Source organism: Falco punctatus (assembly GCF_963210335.1).
Source record: "Falco punctatus genome assembly, chromosome: 5".
NCBI classification, from domain to species: domain Eukaryota; kingdom Metazoa; phylum Chordata; class Aves; order Falconiformes; family Falconidae; genus Falco; species Falco punctatus.
The window spans coordinates 68,400,748-68,426,955 of NC_137584.1; the positions used below are offsets into that span (position 1 = coordinate 68,400,748).

Consider the following 26,208-nt stretch of genomic DNA (forward strand, 5'->3'; position numbering starts at 1 on the left):
CAGGGTATTTCTTAATACTTGACAACATGTATTATCCTGCCAGAGGAAGAAATTAATTGATAGACTCACACTGGCAGTTGTTCCCTTGCACAGTGCTATGTGTCTACAGGTTTTGTTCTGGCGATTTCACTGGAATTTAAGTTACACAGACTTGCTGATAAATCCCCTGGTTTTCTTCCCCCCCCCTCCCACTGGCAGGTACTACACCTGCTTTTTATGAACCCAACCAGTCCTCCAGGAGTCCATTTCAGCTCAGTGTTGACAAGTCTTCGGAGGGAGATCACATGGCACAGCTAGCTTGAGAGCACCCAACTGATATTTCCCTAGGTTGTTCTCAGAGTACAGCAATTTCTCTTTGGATTCAAATGCTTTATCTGCTTTGTTGTAGCTGGGAGTGACAATTGAAACAAAAAATCTCAACAAATAACTTATGAACATTTGTTCTTTGCTTCTTGTGTCATACTCTGTGTTATTTCTATTATGAAGTCCTGCTTCGTTTTTTTTTTAAGGTTATAGCTCCTAAATCCTCCTTTTCCTATGTTTACTTTGAAAGTGCTAGTAAAGTCAATCACACTTTTCATCCTTGCTCTGTGTTTCCTACTTCATTTTCAGTCACCTCTCAAGTTTAAAGCTCCCGGAGCTTGACGGGTGAGCCCTCCTTTCCCCGCAGCCTGGGGCTTCTTTTATCAGCGCTGCACCCTGGTCGCAGTTTCAGGGCAGAGATGGTAGCAGAGCTGCCCTCTCCCGCTCAGGTGCATTTGCCAGGCGCCATTGCCACCTGTAGCTCTGAGGAAACTAAGGCCCCGAGCCACCACTGACAAGATCAGTCAATCGAGATGATTTCAAAAGGCATTATTTTCTTCAAAAACTGATACAAGCTGTTAAACAAGATGTTCAAATACCCGTATTCCATAAGTTTTGAAAATTTATCCCTATCTTCCCGTTCCTATCCCTTTTCCTTTGCCCCCATGGGAAAAAGTCAACTGAGGTAAACGGGCGCGGACTACTGACAGCGCGCGGCTCCTGCCCGCGGCCCCGCCCACCGCGCCTGCGCGCAGCCGGCCGGCCGCGGAGCATGTGCAGAGGCTCGGGGCTGGCGGCGGCCTGGGCACCTCGGCGCCGCCACCGCCGCGATGGGCTGAGGGGAGAGGCGGCGGCAGCGGGGGGTGTTAGCGGCTCCGGGCTGGGCGCCCCGAGGATGGAGAGAGCTATGGAGCAGCTCAACCGGCTGACGAGGTCCCTGCGCCGCGCCCGCACCGTGGAGCTGCCGGACGGTAGGAGAGGGGACGCAGCCGGCGGGGCGGTGGCGCGGCGGTTTGTCCCGGCGCCGCGGCGGCCTCCCCGGCCCGGCCCGGCGGGTGAGCTGAGCCGGAGGCCATTGCATGCCCCTCCGCCCGCGCCGGGCGAGGAGATTCAGGAGAATGGAAGCCGGTCCCTCCATCCGCCTGCGAGGAGCCGTTCTTGTTTGTGGTGGCGATAACCACAGCGGCTGCTTCCCCCGTCCGCTTCCTTCCCCGCTGCCCCGCCGCCGGGGGACGGCGGTGACTGTCACGGGGCGCGGGTGCCCCAGCTCGCTGCTGCCGCCGGGCCTGGGCGGGCGGGTGGCCTGGGGTGATGAACCCTCGTGTTGTCCCGTGTTAAAGCCTTCGTTAGATGCTTCGTCGATGACGCACTAGGGATGGCAGTTCTTTTGTGTTTTTTTTTTTTTAATTTGTTTCTTATAGTGCTGAATTTTGTTTGAAAAGGTATTGTAAGTCACTGTCCATAGCCTAATTTTTTTTTTTCTTCTCTAAACTACTACACTTGGGCTAGCCACTCCGTATCGGGATGGATTTGAAAATACAGTTTCAGGCTCTTATGGCAAGCAGTTTAGTGTTCCAGCCAGATCCAGCTTTTGGGAGGGCTACCTCTGCAAAAGCTTTTGAGATATGCAGAAGTTTCTGTTCTTGTGAGTCACATGCTGTCGTTGTGCTTTCTTCAGGGTTTATTTTTACAGACGAGTCACTTTGGCTGTCTGCCTGCCAGCTTTCATCTCTGAGGGTGGAGAAAAGGGAATAATCTATTTTCTCTGTGTGTTCCCTGTTGGGACTTCCTGGCAGCTGCTTATGGACTTCCCCCAACGCTGAGCTGCTGCACCCTTTCCTTCTTGTCATCTGTCAACAGTTTCAGTATCTGCCGGTGCAGTTGCTCATAAATTTCAAAAGATTGACAGATGAGTTTCATTTGGATTTTGCTGCTTCTTGTAAGTCTTTGAATGGCAGCAGTGAAAACTGATGTACTACACTGTTAATGTGAGCTCAGACTTACAGAAATATTGTAATAGCACCAGTTCAACTAATTGATGATGGTAATATGAATAATGCTTAGCACAATATGCCAGTTGGAGCTGCTTTAAATTTACTCCAGTATTAGTGTGGGCAGATTAATTCTGAATTTTTTAGCCGTTTTCTTCCTATCTTGGGTATTACTATCTTAACACTTCAGAGGTAATTATGTCTGTGGTAGTGCAAGCCCTGTGACCTCCAGAACAAGTACTTTTCTTGCCTTATAGTGCAGAAGGAATGTCAGTCCTATGTATTCTCTAAGAATTACATGAAACAAATCACATCTGGACTGAAATTAAGAGATAAATGGTCTTCAGGCGCTGAAGTCTCAAATTACGTTCCAAGAAAACCTCCATTTGATGGCCACCTAACTTTGGGTCCCTCTTAGCTCATTACGTGCCTTCTTTCTTGGCCTTGGTGTTCCCTAGGTTCATGCAGGCCTGCCCAAACTCTTCTTGAGAAGCAGGTTTGGGTTGTAGTGTTTTGCTCCAAACATGTACTGACAGGATCAGCTTAGAAAATACCACAACCAGCCGAGTATGTCATGCAGTTTGGTAGCTTCTTGTGTGCTGTGTCTGGCTTCTTGAATTACAATTCCCACGCCCCCAGCCCCAACATTTAAATAGCTTTGATTTGAAAGATGTGTAGTTTAACTCTGCATCTTTAAACTAAGAGTTACAGTACTTAGGAAATGGGAGATGTATGTTAGGAAATGGAGATGTATGTTTGAGCTTCCTTATGCTGAAGAAGGCACTAAATCCAAGTATTTAACTTCCTCTGCATGTGCTGTAGTCATTAGGGTACTATATGGATGGTGCTGACATTTCTTTAAAATTTCTAAAAATCTCTGCCAAATCCAAGCCAATATCTCTTATGAAATAGAATAATCAGTGTATCTTGTCAGGGCAGGATTCTAGATGATGAATTTTAAGTGTGTTCTTTTTTTTCTAAAGCAAGCATTAACACCTCTGTCCAGTGCCAGTGAATACCCTGAGCTGACCTTGCCAATAGGAAATAGTATTGTTCTTTTCATGACTCTTCTGAAGTATCCTTCAGCAGGAATTTTCTGGGAACTGAAGAGCTTGACACAGATTTCTGGATTCTACTGTTAAGGCTCGGTGCCTGAAAACTAGGTCTTAGAGCCCAGAGGCTGTAAGTTTTAGGCCCTTTGTTGTCTCTGACTCTGCATTTTGGGTGTGCTTTTTGTCTTTAGATATTCGTGACTTGAAATGCAAGCAAGTTAGATAACAAATAAGTTTTGTACGTGCATGAGGCATATAATGCTTTTTCTTTCCCTGGTGTCATGTACTTTTACATCAGTAGGAGCTTGTTTATGAATGGGGTAACATTTACCAAAAATAGGCACAAAGCCTCTGTAGTCACATACTCTTTTAATTATTTATGTACAGAAAAACTCTGGGAAAATCTGCATATGGTCCGCAGTGTAAATTTTGTAACTAGAATAGCAAAAGGCTTATTTTTATAACTGTACCATAAACATCTTTTGTGGTCCAGCTACACTCATATTTAAGTCTCTTTCTAGATAACTGCACTTGCAATATAGTTACATTTAATTAGGCAGAGTATTAAGCATTTCAGTTAAGTGTGTTGGAGTATTTAAATTTTCGTGGTTTTTTATTTGGCCTTTTCTCTTTAATAGGGCATGATTGTGCAAATACATAAAAATGTTGTGCTTAGATTTAGTTGGTGCTCTCATGTTCTGTTTTTTTTTTTTTTTCAATTGGAGAGATTTATCTTCCTGCCAAGAGATCTGTGGAACAGAGCTCAAGCAAGAGATTTTTTTTCTTTTTCATTTGTACATACTGGGAGCTAATAATGGATACATTTTTAAAAAGTGATCAGATCTTTTCCACTGTTGATATCTTTATTTAGCATCTATTTAATTTTATTTCCAGGACTCTCCCTCGATGTGTATCATTCCTGCTTCTGCCTCCCCACTACTTTCCCACCCAGCAATGAAAAATTCTAGTAGTGCATGTTGGGGATGGAATTATCTGGTATTTCCAGTGCTCTGATGTAAGGAGCAATCTATAGACAGTTCAAACTCTTGATCTTGGGGATGGTTAGAGTGACTCTTTGTAGCTTTGAAACATCATTTGGTGTTTTGAGAAGCTTGTGTATCTTCTACCATGTGTTCACTGTAAGCAGCTTTATTTTTTTTTAATTTTTATAAATAGTAGAATTAATGTGATTTGAATTTGAATATGAATATGACTTACCTCTTTTTATTGTTCAAAGGTAATAATAGATTAGCTTTGCTTCTTCCTTTTGTTAACTATAGACTGCTTCAAATAGTGGGTTGGAACACTGGAAGAATAATGAGTAGCATAGCTGCAGCATGATAGGTAGGGGTTTCTCTGACTCCACTTGATAACTGAGGAATTGTTTGTTTAATATTTGGTAAGTGTCAGCTTGCCTATCTAATGAATATATAGAAGCATGGTACGTAAAAGGTATGAGAAGCTGTCCTTACGTGTCTGTTTTAATTCTTCCTGTTCTGATGGCTTTGTAACTTTGGTATTGGGATCAATTAAGATGATGAGGGAAAGGTTCAAAATAAAAGTTTTATGAGAACAGTCCTATATTTCCATATCCTGAAACCATATTCTTGGGTTCCTAGGAAGTATAGTCCCTCCTATCATAAGCTGGCATCTACATGAAGAGTCTGTAGGGACTGTACTCTCAACAGTGGGTAGTTTGCTTCAAGCTAGAAAGTATAATCGTTATACATCACTAATTAATAATTATTGTACACTAATATTTTTAATAATTATACATTAAAACCTTTTAAGTTTTATCAAATTTATCTTTTCAAAATAATATTTTACTTCAGAAAGTCTGTAAATGACCAAGCAGGCATGTCATACCCGTACAGTGTGCTGGTGTGTGCAGCAGGAGTACTGACAGGGACTGTATAGCTGAATGTCAGTTTGTTCCCACCGTTGACTTGGATCTTTTGAGTTCTGGTCTGTCTTCATTGCCTTCACATGTGGAATATGAAACTGATTAGAAATTGAAATGAAATTTATTCCATTCAGGTATTCAAGTTTAGGGACAAAAATGAATAGTTATGGAGTAACTTCACAGAAATCACTTTTACAAACTCATAGTTATCAGGACTATGGAAGTCACCTTGGAACACAGATTTCCTTCTTTTAAAAATAAGCTATTTACCTTTTTTGTTAATGTGCATTTCTTAAATACTTTGCCTTAATCAATAGAGCTGTCAATTTAAATAAACTGATGCTCCATTGAAAATTCTGCAATTACTTTGTAAAAGAGCCACACTGAAATTTCATGTGTTGCAATCCTGTTAATTACCTCTTTTGTCTGAGTGGTTTTTTCTTTATAATGAAGCTTCAGGTATGTATAACCTGTGTAAAAAGAATGATCTATTGAGCATTGGACACTTTAAAAGGTAAATAAGTGTCTCTAGAGGAATTTATTTTACATGAAAGATTTTATGATAATGGAGTAATTTAATTTCTTCACAGATAATGAAACTGCTGTCTACACGCTTATGCCGATGGTTATGGCTGACCAGCACAGGTGGGAACTTCTTTAAATTCCTTTTTTTTTTTTAAGATCCAAAAAAGCATGTTTGCTAGAGCTGTAGCTGCTAGAGTACTCTCAGGAATTCTGCTGCTGAATTGCTGAGACCTTCTGTAGCTGAAGTTAGTAATTGCTTCTGCACATCCCAGCATATTTTTACCTGAAAACCTGTTTTGTTTTATGCCATAGACTGGAGCTGGGATTTATTCTGCTGATGCACAGATAAATTTGTCTTGGGATAAGAACAAATTCATTGTTCTGTAACTGGGTTGTGGTTCTGTTTGTGCATGTATTGATGACATAGAAGCTCTTAGTCTTGTTAGACATCTCGGAAAGACATAGAATTAGAGCTGGACAACGAAATTGATACTTCTGGGATTCCTCGGATGAGCAGCAGTTTCTCTTACCTATTTGTCAAAGTGGTTGGGACCTGGGGCTGTATAGTGCCAGCTAAGCGGTGCTATGTTCCGAGTCTTGTAGGCAAGCAGGTAGTAACTCTTACTGATATTGTAAACTGTGTATCTAATCAGGATAAACATTTGTTCTGCTACATAATACTTTGTTGAGATTTTAGGCAAGGGTTTTAAATTATGTGATCAGCTCATTACTGGAGGTTGAAATGTTAGTAGTTCACTTGTAGTTTCACCTATTTTGAAATATTTTCTCTTAACTAATACTTTAGCTTTACTAATTCGTTAGGGCTCGAAGGGCCTTACCCTCTTGGCGTATCATGTGTCCAACTACTTCATCATGATGATTTCACATACCAGTCTCCCTTCTGAACTTTGCCTGTTGTTTGGGAAAGCTGTTGGATATGTGGTTAGGGTGTCTGTGTTGAGGTAAGGAGGAAAATAGGAATTTATAGTGTTTCAAACCAAAGCTATTAATATGCTTTTTTTCCATATTTGTAAAGAAGTGATTTGGTAGTGTCACAGTTCATTTTTTATGTACAAGTAAGAAGTGAAAGTTTAAAAGCCCTGTTAACATGCGCATGCTTGAAAGCTGTTGGATCTCTTGTTCAGAAATTAGTTGGAGGGAAAAGAAATAGTGATCAAGTGAAAACCAGAGTAATTGTGTACATCTTACAGTATATACTTTGCTTGGATATTGTGAGCTTTTTTAAATTAAAATTATATTTCTGTTTGAAGGTCTGTCTCAGAGCTGCTATCAAATTCAAAATTTGATGTGAATTATGCATTTGGACGTGTGAAGAGAAGTTTGCTTCATATTGCAGCAAAGTAAGACTTACTTGAGTCCAGTCCTGAAGTTAACAATGAAAGTATTACCACAAATCTAAGGCACCAATGTAAGCTGGAAAACTCTGTAGTATGAGTTAACATTTTGTTTTTGCATTTTTTTATATTTCATTTTTTCTTTTAGCAGTGTGCCTGCCTCATTGAGAGGACAGGTTTTATATGTGATAGCAAATGGCTTTCCAAATTCTAGTGAAGGAAGTCTTGACAGATTCATTTTTTCCTTTCTGTGAAAACTCAGTCTGTGAAGACATGTAGCCATTATGTGCATCCTGTAGAGTTGGGTTACTCTTGCCTTTGTAGATTTAGAGAAATCTTTTCTGCAGATGCTGCTTGTTTATGAAATACTCTTAAATGGTGGGAAGCCCTTGGGTGTTCATTAGGAAGCAGCTGTTCCAAAGTAGTTCTGTGACAAAGTACTGTGACTGTAGCTGTAGGGTATATGACTTGGCCACTCACTTTTACTAAATTTTTGTATCCTGGATTAAGTATTAAAGTGCAAATTTCAAATCCATGGCCTAGATTGTTCATTATTTATGCAGCTTTTCAATGGGGATAAATCTATATTGCCAAGAAACAACCAGATTAATATAACCTTAATAGAAATGAACCAGTTTTTGAAATGGCTTTTCAGCAAACTAAACTTTAAACTAATGAATAGATGTTCTGTATTTGGGTCCCATTATAAACACTCTGAAAGTTACTACATTTAAACTGTTAAAAAAAAATGAAATTACAATAAATAGTAGTAGTAGTATTGCATATAAATAGCACAAATACCTGGTAGAAAAACAGGTGGAAGTTCCAGATGTCAAAGCAGGCTGTTTTACAAAAGTTTGCCAAACTTTCTATCTCAGAATCACATGCTGCTTATATAAATTTATAATTAAGAACTTAAAAAATAAATGCATGCAGATTTTTAGCATACTTTCTAGATGTATCTTTGAAAAGCTGTATTTATTGATAATAAACCCCAGGAAATTGTTCTACTTAAATTTCTGGATTCTCTTTTATTTTGGCTAGTTGTTGGGTTGTTAAGAGGTTACGGAGATGCACTTTTTGCAACTTACTGTACAGCTAATCTTCAGTTTCTTTGGGTTGTTGTGTAGCAGTTCTGTCATTGGGAAGACTAGTAACAATGGATAAGTCAGTCATGACAGATATAAAAATACTGTATGTTTGGCCTCCTAATCAGCATTTCCTCTTGAAGAGTTCAGGAGTAAGATAAACATATGATGCAAAGTTTCTGTGTTCTTGGTGATGTTGATCATCCTGAAGAGCTGTTGTGCTATGAAAAGTGAAAGGGAGTTATAGGTTCAAAACAAGTAGCAAAGAAATATTTATATTAGTTTTTAAGAATTTTTTTTATATTTAAACTTTTAAATGTAACTTCCAGACAGTGAAGTGTAACAAAAAAAGAAATTATATTGGAATTTAATGGAAAATTTAGTCCTGTGAGTAGGTTAAAGATGAGAAAGGTGAGAGGAAATAGTAAGCAAAACATTTTAAACAATTGGCAGTCTTAAAGATTCACTGTTGGGTTTTAAAGTCACGAAAATCACACAGAGGGCTAGCATCTCTTCATTAGTACGAGTTATGTTCAGTCAGCTCTCACTGCATTGAAGTGTATTTCCTTTAGCTTTGTTTGACTTGAACTATGAGGGTGTAAAAAGTTGTGTGTAAAGAGTTTCTACGGAATATAATCTATACATAGTATTGCTGTTGTCTTTATGTCAATATAGATTTGATCTGTAAGTATCCTTGTTACAGTTTTTCCCTTCCTTATTTTGTTCTTAGCTGTGGATCAGTTGAATGTCTTGTTCTATTATTAAAAAAAGGAGCAAATCCAAATTATCAGGACATTTCAGGATGTACACCTCTCCATTTAGCAGCAAGGAATGGGTAAGAAAAGTTTTTAAAACTCTTAAAAATGCATAATGTGCTTGAGCTGACATGTTCTGTAATATTTTTGCATGGTTCGAAAACAGTACTTTCGTTTTGGCACGCAGGGAATGTGGAGGCTAAAATCCATAATTAATACTCATAAAATATTTTTTTATAAACAGGAAGTTTCTGAAATTCCAGTTTCAGTGCCAGTCATATTAATGTTTTCTGTTAAACAGGAGCTTTAATGATTTTTACAACAGTAATCGAGCAAGGGATGCATTCACCTTCCAGTTAGCTAAGAAAGAAAAGGTTTCCAAGAGGACACTGAAGGGTTTGGAAGGTTCAGAGATTTCGAATTTTCCTCCGATGGTGTCTCCAAGGAAGATTTTACTATGAAGGAAGGAATACAAATTTTGCCTGCACAGTATTAGCAGAAGGGAAAAACAAAACTGTGAGCAAGCACCTTTTATAAGATCTTTTAAGGTCTTATTTCTTGAATTGTAGTATGTGGACACACAACTGATAATAGTAATGTCTTTTTAGAGCATATATGTCTTACAGTAACTGAACTGTATCACAGCTAGTATTTCAAATGAGGAAGAGGTAGTGTTTAGTGGCTTTTAGGTACGTGGGAGGAGTATTCGTAGGAGAAAGTAGAAAGAAGCAGCCAAGTGGTACATGATGAAATGCAGAAATACACAGAGGAAACAGTTACGTGGAAAGGAGGCATGAGAAAGGTGTGAGTGGTACCAAATAGAAAGAAGTAAGTTTAAGGGTAAAGCGCTTCGAGCATTAGAGAGCATTAAAAGACCAAACAAAACATGAAGTATGAAAAACACCCCTACTTTCATTAAGGCTTTGTACTTGCCAAAAATTAACATAGTGTTATGAGTGTCTCATTAAATGATTTAGTGCTGTACTGTAAATGTGTTTACTGAAGTGTACAGACCGTGAGCTTCATAGATTTCCATTAGTTGAACCCTAGCTTCTTGTCTTGAGAGTGTAGTTCATGCTGAGCTGAAGCTGTTAAGAGTGGTGGTGAAGTACTTCTACACTTGACAAAAACATTCAGCTACACAACTATGGTTTAGCCCTGTGCTGTCACATGCTACACTTGCCTTGTATGAGTGGTGCTACTGATGATCGCTTCTCTTTTTCACCTACTTACTCCTTACAAAGTGAAACTACCTGCTGTAGTTTGTACAATGATGAATTAGAGTGAATGGAGCTCTAAGAAGATACTTGGTCATATCATAAATTATTTTCCCTGGCTGGATTTTAATGTATTCTTTTGTTTATAGCCAGAAGAAATGTATGAGCAAGCTGCTGGAATACAGTGCAGATGTCAACATTTGTAATAATGAAGGCTTAACTGCAGTAAGTACTATTATCATGGTGCTCATAAAATGAATGAAGAATTTGAAGGTTCTAATTTCTTAAGCTTCTGGTGTCTCACATGTAAATAAACTGCTGTGTGTCCACTGCCCTTAAGAATCAGGAGATGTGATCAAAGTACCTAAGCATATGATATTGTTCAAAGCTTCTCTGTGTGAAAATGTTGACAATAGTACAGTGAGGTTTAAAACCATTATGAAATACTTACATCATTGCTAAAGGAAACATACATATTATCATTTTGTACTTAGATTCATTGGTTGGCTGTCAATGGACGAACAGAATTGCTTCATGATCTTGTTCAGCATGTCAGTAATGTAGATGTTGAAGATGCAATGGGACAGACAGCCCTTCATGTAGCTTGTCAAAACGGACATAAGACAGTAAGTTTTTACGTTTTATTAACACAGTGGATTTGTGAAGTATTGAGTAATGCCTCAATGTTGTTGTGTGCGGGTTTTTTGTAAACTTCAGGCTAGTTATGCACGTGATAATGGTTAGAAGTATGAAGAACTCATTGTTTGTCTTAGTACTGACTGCATACACTTCCATGGGAGCAACTTGTTTATTCTTATGGGGGTGATTGTTCTCAGTGTTAATGGGAGTTTGTGACATACTGTATACTATTCAGCTGTTCTGTAGTGCTGTTACTGTTTTGTTGATAACAGTTTTGATGTAACGTTAAACATTTGACAATGTTCTTTCTTACTTTTTAGGATGTGTTTGATTTGTAATTATACCAGCTATTATGTGCTTTTGAAATCTGAAATGATTTTACTTTACTGTGAATAAAAAATGAATGTGGAGTTTGGTCAGTAGAATATCTAACAGAAATAAAAAAGTTCACAGGCTCTTCTGTGTTGATCTGTGTGAATAATTTTTAGGCCTGGCCTTGCATTAGGGCTGACTATTTACTCTCAGAGTACAGGTCTAGGTGCTTTACTTGAACTGTGTTACAGCCATGTGGAGTTATACAGATTGTCTCCAGGACTATTTACTGTTCAAAAAAAATTATCTTTCTTCCCAGATCCTTTCCGTTGTCATTGTCAGAACTTGACTTTCGAAGACCAAATTCTGAGAAACTATCTATAGACTTACCTACTTTGTGACTGGAATATAACAAAAGTTGTTTGAGAGCCTGCTCAATATTTCCATATTTTAGAATTTGCTTACTTATTTCTTCTAGTGTGTGTTTAAAACTTCAACTTGTGATAAGGCTGTTTATGGCTGTCAATAAAAAAATGTCATTTTCCTGTTTAAATGGCTTACTTCTATAAAAAAATGTAATTTTCCTGTTTAAATGGCTTATAGTTCCAGGGGTCTTTGGGGTTAGCTAAAGTTCAATAAAAGGCTTTGTTATTAAAATGGGAAGTTCAAAGGAGGCTTTATGAGCTCTGACAGCCCTGTTTTTTCCATATAATGTTTAGAAATTTTGGTTTTGAGATTCATTACTGAAAATTAAATCTTTCAGTGTAATTAGACATGCATGATACGAAATCATTGCAAGCCAATAGACTTTTCTATTGTTTTTCTAATGCTGGTGTTTTCTTGTGTTCTAGACGGTGCAGTGTTTGCTAGACAGTGGTGCAGATATAAACAGGCCGAACGTGTCAGGGGCAACTCCACTCTATTTTGCTTGCAGGTTGTATGTTCTTAACTTTTGAATACTGTGCTAAAAGTGAAATATATTTTTTAAAATTATTTTTTTAGAAAGCACAAAATTTAGAAAACATAAAAGCTGACTGGTATTTAATCTTGTCTCATGTTTGAATGTAGTTGGTGTCTTATCTAAATGCTTACATTAGTACTGCAGGCTTATATACCTCTTCCTAACGGACATGTTGAACACATAGCCATGCATGTTCTAGCATGAGTCATAGATAATGACTGCAGAACTTTTTTCTGAAAAAATGAGATACGCCAACTTAGATTACTTTTGAGTAAACTAAAAATGCAGCCTTTTATAAGGCAAGTGTGATTAGTTTTTAATGTGCATAATGGTATTACAGTGTACGTGAAATGTGCATATATGCCTTAAAGTTGTGGTGTTGAATTGAAATCATATTCTTGCTTTGATCTGTGTTTTCTTCACAGTTTAGTTGTATTTCAAAACAAATCACATATGATAAATGGCCTTTTGTTTTAATTGGAGCATTTCTGCTGTTTGATAGAACATTTATAACCTTATAATCCAGTGCTTTGGTTAAAGGTTAAATAGTTCACCTGTGATTAAATGTTAGTATAAACAAAAGGAGAAATGGACTGGCCTGCCAAGACTTATGTTGTGAGAGCCCTGGTCTCTGCAGCTAGTGTATGCTGACTCTTGGCAGTTGAGAAGAAGGGAAGTGGAAAATAAATAGCTGCTAGCTAATTGAATGCCTTGGTTCTTGATTTAGGGATTGTTATTGGCCCACTTTAAAAAAAGTAAGCGACTTGCCTCATCCTGGAGGTTTTCCATGAGAAAGGAATGTGTTCCAAGTACAGCAGTGATAATTCTTTTAGAAATTAACAATTGGAGCAGCTGGCAAGGTAGATTGAAAAAGGTGTGTAGTGGAAGTCATTGCCACCTTGTCAGAAGTGCTAACTGGTGGTGCTGCCATCTGGGAAGAAAGGTTATAGGTCACTGATGGCATGGAGACCAGGATGAGGTAGCGGTGGCTGGTGACAGCTGGAGAACGGGTATTGGTGCTCAAAGTCTGACTCTGAAATACCTGTTTTTTCAAGGTGTTGAGTTGTGCACTTAGTCTAGAAAATTGCAATGAAGAGGTGCTTCTAGTAGGCTGTTACAGTCTTAGCTCCTTTCTGGTATCTGGAAGCTGACTCTGAATGTTTGCTGGCATTGAGGCAAAGTCCAATTAGATTAACCTGTTGGTTTCTTGGGCTGGAAGGACATGAATGAGGAGAACTCAGTGGGGAACTATAGAGAGACCAGTGAAGCCACCTCTTCCCCTCATCTGTTAATGGTCACTCTTCTTGTGCCCTTCCTGAACTGTTAGTGCAGACAGCCTTGGTGTGTTCCAGGACAGCAAATACTCATATACATTTGTGTAAAGGGTGAACTGCACGCTAACTTGTGATGTAAAACTTTATTGAAAAACTTGTATCTGTAACTTTAATTGCTATGTCTTTTGTATCATTTCATTTCACCCATTAGATACTTCTGTATTACATTTGTGAGTATATGCCGTTACCAATGAAGGCAATAGTCAGCTAGTCTTACAATGTGTTTTCCATGAAGTCAACATCTAGTCACTGGTACCCAGTTTCTCATTTTCTTCAGAGGAAAGGGTTTTGGAAAGTATATGCTCTAGATGTTGAGGGATATAAGTAATCTTTGGTCTTATTATTTTCTAGGCAATGATGGCATGTAGAATAGTTGTTTGTGAAATTATTGACTCAAGGAAATACAAGCATCCTATACAACCTATAAATAGATGAATGAGACTGTGAAATAGACTCTGAATGGAAAAGTAAAACTCATTACTCTTCACATTTAAAGGCTAGGCAAAACATTCACATGTATTGGTTAAAAGAAATTAGAGTCAAGAGTGATGCACTTGTTTTGCACTCGTGCAAAAAAAATTTTTTATCAAGAAAAAGTCTTACTGATGGTTAAAGCACAGATACATACACCCCAATCTGGTAGGAATGAGCAGAGAACTCAGTGAAGGAAACTTTCTCTGTGAAGTATATTAGGATGTGAATTGAAAAAGAGCTCTCTTGTTTTATTTTCAGGAAATACAGCTCCTACATATTTATCAGGCTAGGCTAAGACGAATAATTTCTGAATGATGAGGTTGACTGTGGCTTGATAAATGGGCCATACCTAATTTTGCACTGTGCTTCAGCAGTGGCCTTGAAAGCTAGAGGAAGAATATAAGTGGCATTATCTTCCATCCTGTGTTTCTGCTTAGTTTCATACCATAGCTATTTGTTTTCTTCTAGATTATGTTGTTTTATTAGATGCAATGAAGTCAGATATATCACTTATTGTACTATAGTATTGTACTATAGTAGAACATAAGTGCTGTATTAACTTTTTCTTACTTTCTTTTGAATAGCCACGGTCAGAGAGACACTGCACAAATTCTTTTGATGAGAGGAGCCAAATATTTACCAGACAAAAATGGTATTACTCCACTGGATCTCTGTGTGCAGGTACTGTTAACAACACTGGTGTTTGTGGTTTTTTTAATGACCTTCTGCCACTTACTACAGTGTCGCTTGATGAGCGTTGCCTTTTCTTATTTTTAAGGCCTATGAAAGATGATAGTTCTTTGGTGAAACAGAAATATAAAAATAATTTTTTTGCAAATAAATTGCTCCTACAGGCAGGCTGCCAATTTGTACCCTTTGCAGAAGCTTTTAACATGTTTAAAGACTGCAAGGTTAGAGCTCGTCAGAAACAGAGTTTGCAGAACTCCATTTGACTAGAAAGTTTGGGAATCCTTGGTATAATGGTAATAGAATGTTTAGATGCTTAACTGTTAACAACTAAGAGGTAAAGGCATGCAGTAATGGGTTGTTTTTATTTAAATTAACAGATTTTCTTAGTCTTGGAGAGAGATTACTAATGAAAACAAACAAAACTTACATGGTGCTGACTCTGTTACTTTTCAGAGGTATTCCCAATACTATATCTGGATGAGGAACAAAAGTCTTAAGCATTTTTAACTACTGTGCAAAACAGTGTCTTTCTTGTTTGATACCAAAGATTGTTTGTACTCCTTGCTAGGGTGAACAATTCCACATATTTCTGTAGGATCGGTTTAAAGTTAGTATGTAAATAACACATAATGAATGAATGGAGGCTTTTGAACCTTTGCAGGTAGTCAGACTAGAAAACTGAACTGGAGGCTAAAAAAAAATAAACCACTGCATTTGGTGGACATCACATTACCTCAGTGCATGTCATTAGTTTGGCAGGATAAAGTTAAAATGTTCTAGTCTTTTCCTGTACTAGCAGATTATTTCAAACTCAAATTACTTAATTTCTGAAGACTCTTCGTGGGCCTGAGATCTGCTGTTGAAGGTAGCTGTGTGCATGTGGTAGATAAAACTGTCTCCAATACTTGTGGGATATTTTTTGAATGTTTAACTCTGAAAATTTTATTTCATAGAATGTCTGTGGAAGATCTGGATCAAGTAATATTGCTTACAGCATTTTTTCTTTGATATAAGAAATCCTAAGAAGTCTTTAGCTCCAGTTGCACAGAAGTACCAGACATCTATACTGTCTCACTACTGATTCATTTGTGAAGAGTTAGATTTTTTTTCTTTTTATTATGGCAAAATCACTTACCATTACCATAAACCCACATGAAATCTAGTCAATTTTGATGCTTTCTGCAGCCACAGACCTGTAAGACAGTATACCATTGTATACTTAATGGTGCTATTCTTAGTTTTTATGATTAGTGTTTCAAATGTCTGCTTCAGTCTCCAGTTTTACAGTCCCTAGGGCACCACTTTATATGTCAAAATTTTGTCAACTTTTTTTAGGTGTGAGTAGTGACACCTGGTGTTTGCTATTTTGTAGTGATGATCTTACTGTGTTTGAGAGAACCTAGTTTACAAATTCATGATACTAAATAAAAAAGGAGAAACCAAAATATTTTCTTTCCATTTACATCAAGTGTTGTAATCTATGCTTACAGAGCAGATATATGAATCCATAATTTCAGTCTTCTAAAAACATGTATTTCTTGCCAACATGTTATTGCCTTGTTTTTGAAGAGCTGACTGCAGTTCTTGTGGATTCTGGGTGGTTTCAATTTTAATACTTAATTTCTTGGTGCCAGGAATAATTAAATGAATCTGTTATCACTGAAGCAAGATATAAACTGTCCTGATACGAGTTGCAGCATGTTGTTAATACATTACATGGTCATCTTTCCAGTGTAGAATTTGATGTGTATGCAGTGTTAGATGCCAGCTTAAAAATGCAGCTGTGTTAAATAAGAGTTGATAGAAATAAACCACAAATTCCAGTTTTGTTCTTTCCAAAAAACACTTTTCTCAAAAGGTTGTGAAGTTGGTCTGAGCTGAAGATTAAAGGCACAAGCAGAATCATACTTGTGTATTGATTTTAAAGTTAAATAACTGTCATGGGTTTATCTTATTTCTTCCTTCAACAAGTCAGATTTGTGCCTTATGAATCTTTAGGTAAATATTTGTTTTGAAGGATTAGATTCTGGGTGTAATTAGGTAGACATGTTTCATCTGTCAGCAATGGGAAGAGGAGCTAAATACTGCACTATTCCTGATTTCTGGTAAATTGTTATGTGAAGAGTTGTTCTAATGTAACTTGGCTTTCAAAGTAGGAAAGTGTTTCAAAACACTGAAGAAAGGGAGCGGCTATATGTGAGCCACTATACTGAAAGAATTTGATTCTGTCTTCTCCCAAGTTTTGTGATATCCAATTTTGATACATTATTTCAGTTTATTTTAGGATTGAATTTCTCTATACAGTATTAAAAAAAAAAAAAGTATTTGTAATCCTCAGTAGGTTTTAATGCCTATAATAGTATAAACCCAATTGTAATGCTTCTTTTAATTAAAACGTTTTTTGAACTATTGCTTTTTAGGGTGGTTATGGAGAGACTTGTGAAGTCTTAATACAATACCATCCTCGACTTTTCCAGACGATAATTCAAATGACGCAGAATGAAGATCTGCGAGAAAACATGGTAATACAGTGTTATGTGGTTTATAGTTACTGATCTCTCTGTGTTGAGGAGATCTGATTGCTCAATGTTAAGTGCCCTGATTAGGAGACGATACCAGCAGTTGCCTGTTAGTGCCACAGTAGTTCAGCACTATGTATTTTTCTTCCCCCCATGGAAAATGTACTGTCTTCACATAGTTTTAAACACAAGAATTTTGGATTAAGTGTAGGATCTATTTTAATTTAGTGTTTTAACTTTGCTTATTTGGCAAAGTGATCTAGACAATGTAAGAATTGAAAGAGCAGACTTCTTGCAAGCTTCAATAAAAGGTGCCATAGAGCATTCTGTATATACAATTGCTTTGTGTAATGGGGCCTGTTTTCCTTCATTTAGTGGTTCTCTGCAGATACCCATTTTAGGATATTTCTTGAGCCTTGAATCATCTAGAATGAACTTGAACGTTCAGAGTATGAACACTCCTCTGTATGAAGTTGCCTTGTACAATTAGAGTTTGAAAGATATCAGCAGCAATTTTATTTTATTATTATTGCTGTAGATGAAACTATTGTTCCTCTTACAGTGGTTCTTGTATACCTTGATTCTTCTGTTGTTGTGGGCTAGTGCAATCTAAAGCAAAGAAAAAGCAAGGAAAAGAATTTTTGTTTCTTGATTTTGTAGGAAGAAGGAACCATAGGGTGCTTTTTTTTCCCCTTCCAAATCTAGCTAGATGTGGGTTTTTAATATATTTTTTCCTTGCAAATAACTGCAAACAATTTTACAGACTGCAAATTAAAAAAAAAAAAAAAGAAAAGAAGAAAAAATAGGTTTAGTAAGGTATTGGCTGCCACTTCACTGCACTTGGTTATGTAGATTTTTGAAGTTTTTTATTTTCTCTGTAATCCCATTATTTCCACTACAAGACTGAGGATTTATAAGTCTATATAGAAACAGTGTTTAAATTTCTGATACAGGGTTGAGTTTTACAAAGTAAAATGACAGAGAGGTGAGAATTCTCAAAGTGTGTGTTAGAAGCATGGGGAGATGGTATAGATGATTTCAAATAAAAGAGAAAATTTAAGAACTGAAACCATGGAACAAAAAAGATTTTCTACAGAAAGGTAAATGGCAAAGTGTATTATTGTATATTGTAGAAGTAAAGACAGTAAGCAGGAAAAATTAATTTCATCTGTCTGAGTAATAATGGCGGAGGTACATGCAAACCCAAGTTCTGAATGAGAGGATATACAAAATATATTAGAGATACATGTATACCACATATATATATAGATATATATGTGGTATAGTTATGCTTCATTGCTAAAATAGAAGCATATTTTAAGTGTGGTTTTCTGTGGCCAAGTCTTTTCTGCCCAAAGTCTTGGCTAATTACCAGTTCATGTGATCTAAAAGTACTGCTGTGAAGAGACTGAATGTGCCTTAGAAGTCAGGACTCACATTTTAAACGTTGACAAAATGGAAAAGTTATCAACAGACTGCAGGGAGAAAGATACTGCCTTAGCCATTTCTAGCCAGAGGTTCAGCTGAACCTTGAGAAGAACTTTCACATAGTCAAGGACAGTGAAGTATTAAAGAGATCAGTTAGTGAAGCTGCAGGGCTTCCAGTAGAAGGCATCTGAAAGTGAGTCAGGCAAACTGGACAAGCCAGTCTGGATCACAGATAGAAGTCCTGCTTTGGGGCAGAGTGTTGGACTAGATGACCTTATTTCAGATTCCTTTTCATTCCACCTTTCTAAGGGGAAGGTGAGAGGAATTACTGAACTTTGTGAAAGTGAGAGAGAAGGGAGTAAAGGAGGATACAGTAGGAGTGTGTGAAGAGTGAGTTTATCTGCAAGAAAAAATGTTTAGGCTAGAGAGAGGTGTAGAACAAAAAAGTTGAAGACAGGGCAGTGTCTGGGTGATTGCAGCATCCAGTCTTCATGAGCCAAGTGGTGGTATTAGCAATAAAAAGGACAATTTTGGGAAGAGGGCAATCATAATGGTTATTGCTTAGCAGGGTATGACTTCTTATCCAAGGAAGAACATTCAGTATTTTGAGCAAAAACTAAGGTAGTGAGAGCAAACTCCATGATCCGAGGTTCATTTATGCTGTGTCATAAACTAACAGTACACTAGTTTTTCAGATGAAAATAAGTTGTTCTTAGGAGTTAATAATACATGGTTAAGCATTCATTGTTCATAGCATTCTATAATACTGTATATCCTGTGGTACATACACTAGAACGTATACCTTTTCAGTAATCTTTGTAAATTATAATGAAATGCCAAATGAGGTTAAATTAGATTTGGACAATATAGATGTATGTTAATATTGCTAGATATTAATGCTTGGGTGATAATGTTCTAAATTAAGTGTTGATCTGACGCTCCGTGACACTTGTCATTTCTTTTGTTCTAATTTATCAGTTGCGGCAAGTTCTGGAACACTTGTCTCAGCAGAGCGAAAGCCAGTATCTTAAAATCCTAACAAGTCTTGCTGAAGTTGCTACAACAAATGGTCACAAACTACTTAGGTAAGTGAGAGGATCATAAGTAGGTTGACAAGCTACCTGGTGGTTAGTGCCACTTAGTAGTTTTAATAATCTAAACTGTCTGATGCTGGACACATGCTGGAGTAGATGAATCTTGAATCTGATTCTGTATGACAGTGCCTGTTTAGATCGCTGTCTTTACAAGGACTTCAGGAGCGAAGTTTGGTGTCCTTGTATAGCTGCTGCCACCTAGAAGCTTGAGTTGCAAAGTGTATTTTTTGTTTGGTTAGTTTGGCTATGGTCAGCTTTAGGAAGCAAAGCTTTTTAAAAGCCTGACTTGTCAGTCATTCCTTCACCCCCCACCCCCCCACCCCCCTTTTTTTTGCTTCTCTTCCACATCTTTACTTTTCTGCATGCTTTCTTAGTATGTTTCAGGAGAATTTTGTTACTTCAGATGCTTGTCTCATGTTTGCTGGCTGTCATTGCCTTCCCTGGCTATTAATATGTGTAAGACAAAATTTCATGTACCAATGCACTGTCTCAGCAACACAAGAAGTGATTACTTGGGGAAACACATATAATAGGCAGGAATATTTTCCTAGTATGCTTTCCAAGTTTTTGTGGCATGTGTTTGAAGGAGTTTGTGCAAAAGGCCTCATCTGTGATCTCTTGGAACGCCATTAACATTTTACTGTTTCCAAAAGCTAGCAGAATTTGCTCTAACCTTTATGCTTTACTAGCAGCTAAGCAAATCTTTACTGAAAGAGGTCAAGAGCCTGTAAGCGTGAGTGGAAGTTCCTTAGTAACTTGTTCTAGATGGCTTTTTGGAAAAGAGGTTTAAGAGTGTTCTGTGATATGAGGTGCCTGGCAGCATAGGATGTAGAGGAATACGACTTTGAATGCCTTTTCTCAACTGGGGCTGGGGTGCGAGGAGCCCGTCAGTTAGAGACTAAATATATTCTTAGTTCTAGTTGCTGCTTTTTTTTTCTTTCCCATCAGTCATACTAAATTTGGTTGGAGCTTGTAGATAGCAGGCCAGAACTCCTAGACAATGCTAGGAAATTCTTGTTCTGATGGGTGTTCATCTTGATGAGCAAGTGTAGAAGACTGAAACACTTCAGGTGTTTGGGGTTAAAGTGCATAGACACATTAATGACATTTTGTTGCTGCAAAGATAGCTTTTTTGAAGAACTTTAGCTGTTGATGGGCTTCATTGAGTAATCAGCTTAACTTGTAACACATTCCTTTTGTCTCTAGGCTTCACTAGAGCCAATAGATCTTCCACAAATAAACAATGATGAAGTGTAAAACCATTCTGCAGGAAAGGGTTTCAAACTTGCTTTATTTGGGGACATTTATCAGAAGTCATGGCAGCAGTATTAGATCATATAAGGCAGTATTTGTTTCTGTTTAAGTATCTTCAGAGATAAATTAAAGAGATTGTGTGTTTAATTTGATTTATTACTGTTATTGCTCCTCTGTACTGAGCAATGCTTCCTCAGTATGGGTGTGGAAACAGTATCTGTGTGCCTGTACTGTCTCTGAATTTAAGCCAGTATGTACTCCTCTGCGGCTGCTTGTGGGTTGACTAGTGGAGGCTGAAGACAAGGTGGGAAGCTTTGCATTGTGTTGGATGAGCAGGCATTTCCAGAGATGTCTGTGCTTTGGGTGTCCTGTGGACCCTAACTGGCCCACTTCTCTTTGGTTCTTTGCACTTTGTAATATATCACAAGGGAAATGGAATTATTTTCTTTTTCTGTTGCAAGCTACAGTTTCACAAAACTATGTCTCTGTTCTCTCCAATTCTGTTCCCTGTCAGAGGCTTCAATATCTGCTTCAACTTAAGTATTTCTGAGTTCCTTTATTACTAAAACCAAGGATGAATATAGACCCTCTGACCTTGGGCCTCTTTCCTCTCTTCTCCTTCCAACAAATACTATGTAAAATGCACTCTGTACATGAAATCCTCCAATAACTGTACTCTTACATAGCTGAATTAGTATTATCACTGTTAGTTGTCTGGGTGCTAACCCGCAGCCGGTTGCTGTTGGGTTTGTTTGGTTGGTTCAAAGGTGTCTAAAGTTGTTTTTTGTAATGCTTCTAGCAGGTAGCCAGGATTGCCACCAAGCTTCTGCCTGAGGACTTGCCTTGAATACCAACAAGGAGCTTGTTCAGTTAGCATTACCTCCATCATCTATTTCCTCTTTCCAAGAAATAATTGTAGTGTGATGTGACTTGGTCTTGCTGGTGCAGATTGGGCCTAGCTGAATGTTTACAAATGTGCTAGTAAAAGCTTCAGTAAACTATTAAAAGCACCTGAAGGTGTTCCTTTGTATGTGGGTCCTCTTCCTGGAGACCAGGAGATTTGAACTGAATTTCACCAGGAAAACACTGCTGCTGAGGGATGATAAACCTCAATCAAAATGTTTGGGTTTTCAATACTTAAGTTAACTTACTGTATTCATAGATTCTTTTGATATATAAGCAAAGATTTTACAAATGCTAATTTGTGGCAGTGACCAGAGCATCTGGTAATATAATTACAGCATTTTAGTCAGGGGATTTTCTTTTACATGGTTTAAAAACTTAATGTTGTTAATGTTGCACTGTTTAACTCTGTGTTTCTTTCATATCTCCATTTACTGAAAACCTCTCTGGTTTGTCTGTTTAGATTGTGACAAGAAATTCATACATAGTGTATCGGTTTGGTAAAATTCTTAGTATATGGCTTTTAAAAATTAACATTACATTGGCAGCCATTAAAATGTAGTGCTGAAAACAAACAGGTCTTTTGTTTTTACCCATACCATTCACAGAGAGAGTGAGGTCATGATAAAGGTACTATGATGTTACAACTAGTTACGTTACAGATTAATGAATTAACAGACTCTTAATTGTATCAGAGGTTTACAGCATCCTCTAAGACGCCAGTTCTCTGGGCTATACCAATCATAGTTAGAAAGTGTGCTTTTAAGTTGGCAAGTACTTTAAGGATAGAAATATGTGCTTGCTTGCATTTATGAGTAGAGTTCTGTAGAAAAAGTTTTAATTTGCAGTTTTTGTTACATGTTCAAGACAGAAGAATTCTTACTACTTGAGTTTTAAGGAAAGAAGACAAAGTTGAATTCAGTGAAGATGTTTTGCTTGTACATGAACTCACTAATATCTCATATTCCACACTGGCCAGTTCAGTTAAGAAGACATAAAACTTTTATTTATTGGATAAATAAATAACATAGTGGTGCTTTTGTGTAGATGCTTTTAGATGATGTTCCTCCCTAGTAGAAAAAGTGGCATCTTTATCCTGATCCCTTGTCTGTTTGGGGTAGTTAGTGGGCATTTAGGATAATAGCTAGGTGGGGATGCGCTGTGGCAGTATATCTCGTGATCATGCACTTTTACCATTAGAATGCTGTCTTTTCTGGATTGAAAAGCATTTTCATCTGGATATCCCAGTTTGTTTTATATATTTAGGTCTTTACTGTAGTAAGCTGAACTTCTTACCAGCAGTTCATAAGAAGTGTACATGTGTGTAAAACCAAATGAAGTATTTTACAAGACCTGGAATTTGCTGTTCTTACTTCGCTTCTTGTTAAAATTATGAGTACATGTTAGTAAAATTATAGTGCTCATATTTGACTTTTGGTGCTGGTGCAGGAGATGAAAGTTAAAATTCATTAGGGTTTAAAGCTTAGGGTTTTTTCGGCATTGTGTGTCAGACCCTGCCATTAGATTGCTTACTCCTTAATATAGTAAATTGTTTCATCTAGGAAAGAAACTTAAATATTCCATTTTTTCCCCCAGCTTGTCAAGTAATTATGAAGCTCAAATGAAGAGTCTCTTAAGGATCGTGAGGATATTTTGCCATGTCTTTCGCATTGGCCCATCCTCTCCCAGTAATGGAAATGACATGGGCTACAATGGAAATAAAACTCCAAGAAGTCAGGTGTTCAAGGTCAGAAAAGTATATGATGTTGTTAGGAAGATAGACGTTAAAGAGGTGAATTTCACAAAGCATGCATTCATTAATCAGACATCTCATGAACAGGAAGTAAGTTTGGTTGATGTCCCTATCCCTTCTTAAGTTAAGCCTACTTCTTTCCTCGTCCTTATTTTTTTCCCACTGGATTCATTTAACCACTGATGCACATATCATCTTATGATTTCTGTTTATTTCTTATTTAATGTATTGTTTATTAGATGTTGAAAGTTTAGTTACCCAATTGATTTTCATAAACTTTGGTTTTATTTCTACTATGTTATTTAAGAGTGTAGTAGTCTCAAAATGTGGTAATATAATAGATTGTGTTAATGTAATTTCAGAATTATATTTGGAGATTCATTGGGAGTTATGATCATTCAGTTTTACCTAGCTTTACAAGATAAATGGAAATAATTTAATTTTTAATCTGTTCATTGCTTTCACTGTGACCATGGAGTGTTTTCCCTGAGTTGTTCTTGAATTTTATTATTACATGCTTTGAAACATACTAGCTTACTACTGCCCTTGCAAGGTTATTGATTTATAGCTGTTTTCAAACACTTGCTTTAGGTGCTTGCCATTTAGATGTTTTATTTCTGAAGGCTTTTTTTATACTTATTGGGTGAAGAATCTCTCTGTAGAAAATTATAGCTTACCTTTGTGTGGAGCAGTCCCGTTTTCGTACACACCACTTAATGTGCAGTGGGTATATAATTGACATACTATTCAGAGCACCTAAACAAAAACTGAATGACTTTTTAAGACAGAGCTTTATCAACAATGTCATGAAAGACGATACTCTTAATTCCAGATATATTTAGTTAAGTAGCTCAGTTTTTGTTTATATTTCTTCTCTTGGAAAGAAGGAAAGCATTAGACTATTTAGAAAACAAGCACAAATATTTGGTTTTCTGATAGCAATATAGTTTTAATAATGAAATGATTTATATAATGACTATAAACTAGTGCTTGAGAATGAAAAATACTGTGGTTAAAATATTGTACAGTGTGCAGTGTAATAACTGTCTTTTAGTTGCTCACTAAAATATATTAGATTGGTACATTGTGAGTTTAACCAAATTTCCATTTTCAAAAACCAAAGCCCTCCACAAATCACAAGAATAGTTTTATTAAAGACAGCATTTTCTAACAGTTTTAATGAAAAATGATTTAAACTTACAAGGCCAAATAACAAGCAGATGTTAAAAATACAGGAACTATCTGCAGTGAGATATTCTGCTACCTTATTTTCTTTAAGGTTTTAGGAGTAGCTGCTCTCATCTCCTTGCATTTTGTGTTTGCTCATAGCCCCAAAAGGAAACCAAAAAAAGTGTTCAATGCTTTTCAACTCCAGATCATTTCAGAATTCAATATAAAACAAACAAAAACATTCAATTGCAAATTTTGAAGGAAGTTGTATTTCAGCAGAATCACTTATCTGTGTGCCCCAACTACTCTGTATGCTGAAAGAATTGTTTCTCATGTAAGTATGGATTTAATTCTTGTGCAATAGACATACATTACACAACTGGCATGGTTGTTCCAGAAAATACCAGTAATTCTTAATTGTGTAAAACCAACATTTATGTTTTCTAATAAATGAGCAAAATACATGCTACTGTTACATTAGCTAACAAAACAAAAAATTCAGGATTATTTAAAAATATTTATCGCTATTATTTTAATTTATTTTAAAATTATTAAAAAGGAGGTAGCTCTTCATTAGGGCCACTGCCGACTCCATGATTCTTTTAAAGAGTGATTTAAATTTCAAACTCAAAAATACAAAACTGCTGATGAGATCTTACTCTCATTTGGGAATGATGCACACAGGTCTGGCAATGCTAAGTAAGTCTTCAGTCTTCAGTTGTGGTTGTTAACCTGTGCTTTGTTGAATTTGTCGTAACTGGATAGTGGGAGATCAGACACAGTGCTGAGTCAGTTGGGTGACTTCCTGTTCTCTCTTATTTCTGCTTTCCCTTTCCTTTTCTTTTTTGTCCTTTCCTTGAAAACATGGTTGTGATGGTCCCTTTTGCCTTTTGGGAGGAGGGAAGAGAAGTTCCCTATATCTAGATTATTACAGTGGTATGGAGGCTACTTGAAGACCTGGCAGTTGTACATCTTCATTGGTACCAGTACTTGTGTGTGGGACATGCAGGTCAGTGCCAAAGAACTCCTCTTCTGGTTTTTGTTTTGTTTGAGTTTTGTTGAATATAGGCTGTGTAAATGTTTAGTACAGGCTATTAAGGAAACCACAGAGGTTGGTGTTCCAAAATGATAGTTAAATCTGTATTAAAAAAGTCAACATAGAACTTAAAGATTTTAAATTTGAGGTCTGTATTGAAGTTGGAATTTGCTACTGATCTTACAATTCAGTTGTGGGAATAAATGTTGTAGATAATTTGAATTTTGATAGAGGTTTTATGGGGAAAACAAGTCTCCCAGGCTGCTGGTTCATGTCCCATGTAAGGAGATCTTGAATACTTTCCAAAGCACAAGAAAATCGTACAGGTCACCCCCACTTCTCTGAATGCTGTTTATTTGAGTGAGTGAAGACCTCTAGATACTGTCTTTCTTTTACTATATGGGAGGCTAATGTGTTGTTCAATACTGCCTTTTTTTTTTTCTTTTTTTTTT

At 37.1% G+C, this 26,208-nt stretch overlaps 1 protein-coding gene across 3 annotated transcripts in view; it reads left to right on the top strand.

Moving 5' to 3' along the window:
* The first annotated feature begins 224 nt into the window (after positions 1-224).
* Positions 225-26,208, top strand: part of HACE1 (HECT domain and ankyrin repeat containing E3 ubiquitin protein ligase 1) — a 54,771-nt gene continuing 28,787 nt past the window's right edge. Inside the window, exons 1-11 of one of the 3 annotated variants that reach the window (XM_080389838.1) lie at positions 225-1,274; positions 5,840-5,894; positions 7,046-7,135; positions 8,948-9,052; positions 10,339-10,414; positions 10,684-10,815; positions 11,992-12,074; positions 14,494-14,590; positions 17,020-17,121; positions 19,525-19,631; positions 23,394-23,640. In XM_080389838.1, the coding sequence (XP_080245964.1) occupies positions 1,076-1,274; positions 5,840-5,894; positions 7,046-7,135; positions 8,948-9,052; positions 10,339-10,414; positions 10,684-10,815; positions 11,992-12,074; positions 14,494-14,590; positions 17,020-17,121; positions 19,525-19,631; positions 23,394-23,640 (1,293 nt within the window). In that variant the 5' untranslated portion in view covers positions 225-1,075. Of the gene's footprint in view, positions 1,275-5,839; positions 5,895-7,045; positions 7,204-8,947; positions 9,053-10,338; positions 10,415-10,683; positions 10,816-11,991; positions 12,075-14,493; positions 14,591-17,019; positions 17,122-19,524; positions 19,632-23,393; positions 23,641-26,208 lie in introns of those variants that run through there. The other 2 variants (XM_080389839.1, XM_080389840.1) reach the window with 2 other exon arrangements.